This window comes from Oncorhynchus gorbuscha, linkage group LG07 (assembly GCF_021184085.1).
Source record: "Oncorhynchus gorbuscha isolate QuinsamMale2020 ecotype Even-year linkage group LG07, OgorEven_v1.0, whole genome shotgun sequence".
In the NCBI taxonomy this organism is placed as follows: Eukaryota; Metazoa; Chordata; class Actinopteri; order Salmoniformes; family Salmonidae; genus Oncorhynchus; species Oncorhynchus gorbuscha.
Genome location: NC_060179.1, coordinates 17198961 through 17203805, shown reverse-complemented (window position 1 = coordinate 17203805; position 4845 = coordinate 17198961). Strand labels below are relative to the sequence as shown.

General features: G+C 41.0%; 1 protein-coding gene across 1 annotated transcript; it reads right to left on the bottom strand.

The window, feature by feature from the left end:
• Nucleotides 1-2052: 2052 nt before the first annotated feature.
• Nucleotides 2053-4296, bottom strand: LOC124039134 (class E basic helix-loop-helix protein 22-like). Its single transcript, XM_046355018.1, has one exon. The coding sequence runs from the start codon at nucleotides 3833-3835 to the stop codon at nucleotides 3008-3010; it is 828 nt and encodes a 275-aa protein (XP_046210974.1). The 5' UTR covers nucleotides 3836-4296; the 3' UTR covers nucleotides 2053-3007.
• Between the last annotated feature and the right edge of the window lie 549 nt (nucleotides 4297-4845).

Genomic DNA, 4845 nt, shown 5'->3' with positions numbered 1-4845 from the left:
TTGGAAACTGGCACAGAAATATGACAACGCCGTGAACTAGGTAGAATACACCATGTCAGATGGATATTCAAATCCTTAGAATAGTGATGGCAAATGTACAAGATATAATGTATGATATCAGCTCTCACTTGAAGGAAACACTGCTTATAAACGTGTTTGGTTTTCTGTTGTATTATAATCTAGAATATTCTACGGTGAGACACACTACCAGTGTGTAATACCCTCAATTCTCTGAGATTCTTGTATCAGATGTAAATGATTTAAATGGACAACATGTACATAGAGGCATGCTGGGCTATATTTCACTGTCATTTATTTGCTAAATCCATGTTTCTGCTTTAGAAACAATACAAGTGTAGGTTATTTCGAATTTATGTGAAATACATTTAAATTAAAAATACTATCATGTATTTTATAATTCTATTGAATTGTTTATTTCAAAGATTAATCCAAATAAATTACAAGTCATTGTTTTCCATTATTATAGACAGGTCAATAGTTTAGTTCTCTGACTATTAGCCAGCGAGAGTAGACTTATCCCATAGTTAACTGACGAAAGGGTCTTTGACAGAGCTGTGTCAATATACCCATGTCTATCTGCTTCTAAAGTAGTTGATCAGTTGAAACAAACATTCTGCAGTTGTCTTCGGCGAGCCCCACTGACAACATGTCAAAATGAAGAATGGTGCTATCCATGGTGCTGAAACGCTGCTTGGACGAATACTGTCATCAAATAGTTCACTTTTACTTCGAAGACCCAACTAAGTGGCTCAGCTATTCAATATGGATATAAACAAAACATGATTTTGATACTTCATAGAATACTTTATAAAAATTAAAGCTATAGTACCAAATATTTAAAAATATGTAAATCAATTTGTTCTTATATATTATTTTGAATTACCATTATTTTGTCAATAATTATAATTTTTGTTAATTTTTTTGTTGTCATTTGATTTTGTTTTAATTTCTTAATTTATTTTAGTTCATCAAAAAATGTTTAATGGATCTACTGATGCTGTGAAACATCACAGTATCAAGTAGCCTGTAGTTGTCGCAATCATTTGCAACAGAGAGAAAAGTTGAAGGCTTAAAAATGTAGATCAGATGATTTATCCAATTTTCAAGATATCCTCTTTGACCACTTCCTAGTGTGGTATAGCCTACATGAATTGGATTAAATGTGTGATTTCTAGCATAATACACAATTGCTTCCGTTTGAACACAATTTTCCGGGGTTGCCCTTTGGCCCTGTTTTTTACCTCTCAGTCCTACTGATGGACTAGAGAAGCAGGACAATACAGGACAAAACACACCAACGGCAGTGCCGCTGATCACTGTGCTACGTCGTGATTAAAGACACCCAATTACTGCAATGAACAGTGTCGTAATTACGTTCCTTAATCACATTCTGGAGGTCTAATTGCCTTAACGATGTGTTTCATTAAACGAATGTAGGTATTACAGTCGACAGTTTTCATACACAGTTGTTGTCGAATTAACAAATTATTAGACAGCGTCATGGAAATTGTTTTAATAATAATAATTAAGCCTGGCCGAGCTTTGTGGTGTAATACAAACAGACATGCCCTTCTAGCCGCGGGGCAACGTTGTCCACCACGTCTGGCCTTTGCTCCCAAGGCTTCGTGTGACTTTACATCTCAAGGTCCAGAAAAGTTACCGTTTGTGATGGAGCGTAAAATGATCAACTCATTATTATTTTTTACAACATGCCTAGCATGTGGCGACTTTCCGAAGATCAACAAGCTCTTTGTGGTTTTAGTTAAACATGAACTGAATCGTTATTTGGGCTATGGGCCATGAATAGAGAATTATAATGTTATAATATTTATAGTTGATAATTAGGTGCACAAGCCCATTTCTTCAGATTTTTTTATTTATTATTTCCTTATCCCACGTTCAGATTTTTTAAAGATAAATGAGACAAAGTGGTCTTTCTCGGAGAAATATATTTCAGTCCCGGCTTCGTTTTCTTAAATTACTCCAGTTTCAGTGATTTCATCAGACGAACAGACGAAGATTTTCGTTTTGTTCAAAATATTTTAATAAAGCTTTCCAACACATCAACACATACAAATGGCCCTCTTTATTCTTATAATAACTAATGTATCTACAATAATCCATTGCTTGACCTGACAGCGCTCCTGATACATCAAGACCTCGGCCTTATTGCATGAGTGTGTAAGAAATGACGCAAATTAGACACGTCGCTAATGCAGAATACAGTACCACCAATGCAAATAAAATGTATCAAATCAATAAATAAAAAATGACAAATTGAAAAGAACATGAACTGAATATACACGTTTTTAGAGACTCAAATATAATTATATTACAGTGCCAAGGAAACTACCAATGTAGCACAAGTGTTTGATACAACAAAAATATATAAATGGCTATAAACTCTGTATTGAAAGATTAAAACAACTCATTTCGTATTCATTTGAGCTCATTCTGCTTTCCCACAGACACTTAGTTGCTCAACACATTCTCAAAAGATCACAAAATAACCACCAATAAGAAAAACCCTCTTAAGTTATAAATAAAGTAAGTGAAGCAGCAAGGTTGTGGTTTCTTATTTTAACTAAGGTCTTAAGTTGTTCCGTCTATTCAAGTGAAATGGTCGCGTGTTTTTGTCAGGTCACAACTTTTCACACAGGGTCCATATTTGCGCAGTGGTAAACAACTGTCAATCCATCACCACTTGCGAGACACTCGTACATTTCTGTTTGGTTTTTCACTTTCATTCATACCAGCACTTAAAGGATGCTTTATATATACACAATCAAGCGTTGTCTTAACAAAAAGCGCTTCTTCCAATGTATTTGTAAATGTGATAAATGTACTCATCATCGGATTCACTTTTCTCGGTCTACACTGACTTCGAACCTCTTCTCTCCAAAGTCGCTGTTTGTTTAAAAAAGTGTTGTTCGCTCTCGCATGTGCTTCTCTGAGTCTCTGGTACTGGCTCGTTGTTATGATTCAGCTAAGGCTTGTCAGTGCATTGTTTAAACAGGCTCGAGGTGACGTTGTTGAAAAGAACACATTTGTCGGGGCAGGATGACCCGGCCAATCCGGTGGCGAAGGGGTAAACAGGCGGCTGGTCGTACGCACTTATCCCCGCACTCAGACCTGGTAGACCCGGAGCAGCAAGGGCCGTGGTGGCGGGTATGGACGCCGCTGAGATGGCCTGGCCCTGGTTCAGATAGGCCACCAGCCTCCTCATCTCCTCCAGAGCCTGCGCCTGCATGAGGATGTAGTTTTTGGCGAGCAGCAAAGTGGCGATTTTGGAGAGTTTCCGGACGGAGGGGCTGTGTGCATACGGGATGACAGAGCGCAACTCATCCAGCGCGTCGTTCAGGTCGTGCATCCTCCGTCTCTCCCTCGCATTGATGTTTAGTCTGAGTGTTTTCTGCTCTTTGTTTTTCTTACCTCCCTCCGGTTTACCGGCGGCCACCGTTCTCCCGTCGGCCAGGAGAACCATCTCACATCTGCCGTCGCTGTCATCGTCCGGGCTCTGCTCCCCGCCACTGCTCTCTGCCGCCGAGGTCCTGTTGCTGCTCTCTCCGAATTTGACGCACAAAGATCCGGTAGGCAGACCCAGCGGCCCCCCTCGACCCCCAGCCAGTCCACCCGGTTGAATCGGGTCCGAGTCGGTCTGATCAAAACAGCTGATGGGTGACTGGTGGTCCCTGGACCCCGGCAGGTCAACACCAGCCGCCGACCTGAAGGAGTCCATCTTTTTGTTGGAGACCGCGCTGAGAGTTTTGTGGAAAATATCTCCTGGTCCGTTCAAGTTCATTCTCCTGTCCATAGCACTTCCTCTCCTCCAGACGCTGCTTTAGTGGTGGCAGTTTCTGGAGACTCTCTCCCGGCGACGGCTCTTGTATACGTTTCTTGCCTTGTGAGCTGTCAGAGAGAGTGAGTTGTTCTTGATCGCTTATTATTGCTCGACTTGTCAACTGAGATGCTGGAGACACTTCGGCTCTCTTTCCCTCTGCTCTGCTCTCTCGCTCTGCTCTCTGCGCTCGCGCTCCTTATCTCGCTCTGATTCACCTTCAGCAGATCTCTACGGCGATCAGCTTCACGCGCAAGAACAGGGTCTTTTACATCATTATCTCGAGGCGGGTTAATATGAAGAGGATTCGCCTATTGGGACACAGTTCTCTCTCACTCTCTCTTCCTCCTTCTCTGTACCCAATCAGGTTAACGTTAGAATTAATGGGATTTAAACCGTAACAAACAATCCCTCGTGCTCTCTCCCTCCTCCCTCTGTATCTCTCTGTCCCTCTCCGTTTGGGTATAGTGGCTCTGCGCGCGCACACGTTGTGATCTAAGGAGCTGCTTACAGCTTTATAAAGAGGCGCTCGGGTCTATTATTCGAGTTACCATCTGTATACACGCTTGAGTACATATATTTTAAAGGAGCTGCCTTCTATTAGAAACCCAAACCAGTGTTTCTAAAAGTGACGTGCGTGGCGACATTCACCCGTCAATGCGCAATCTAAATGCGCCTCTCCGTTTCAGAATGATGGATAAGTCAGGAGGATAAAATAACTCTTCATTGACTACTGAGACACGAGACTATATTTGTCCTCAAGTTTGACCATTTCTCCCTCCCTGCTTTCTCTGCTGTCTTCATCACAAGGCCACAATTTAGAACTTACACTATATTGATTCCACTCAAAGTTTACGCTTCTATTTGGTACAAGCCATTGATTAATAAAACAGTAATAATTATTTTATGCCAGTTCAAACTGTGTCGTGAGAATTGTAATTCATGCAATAGCCTACAATTTTTAGCCTGAATTGCATAATATTTGT

Bases quoted from the DNA above. Each gene is read 5' to 3' on its own strand.
- LOC124039134 (XM_046355018.1), bottom strand. From the start codon at position 3,835: ATGGACAGGAGAATGAACTTGAACGGACCAGGAGATATTTTCCACAAA.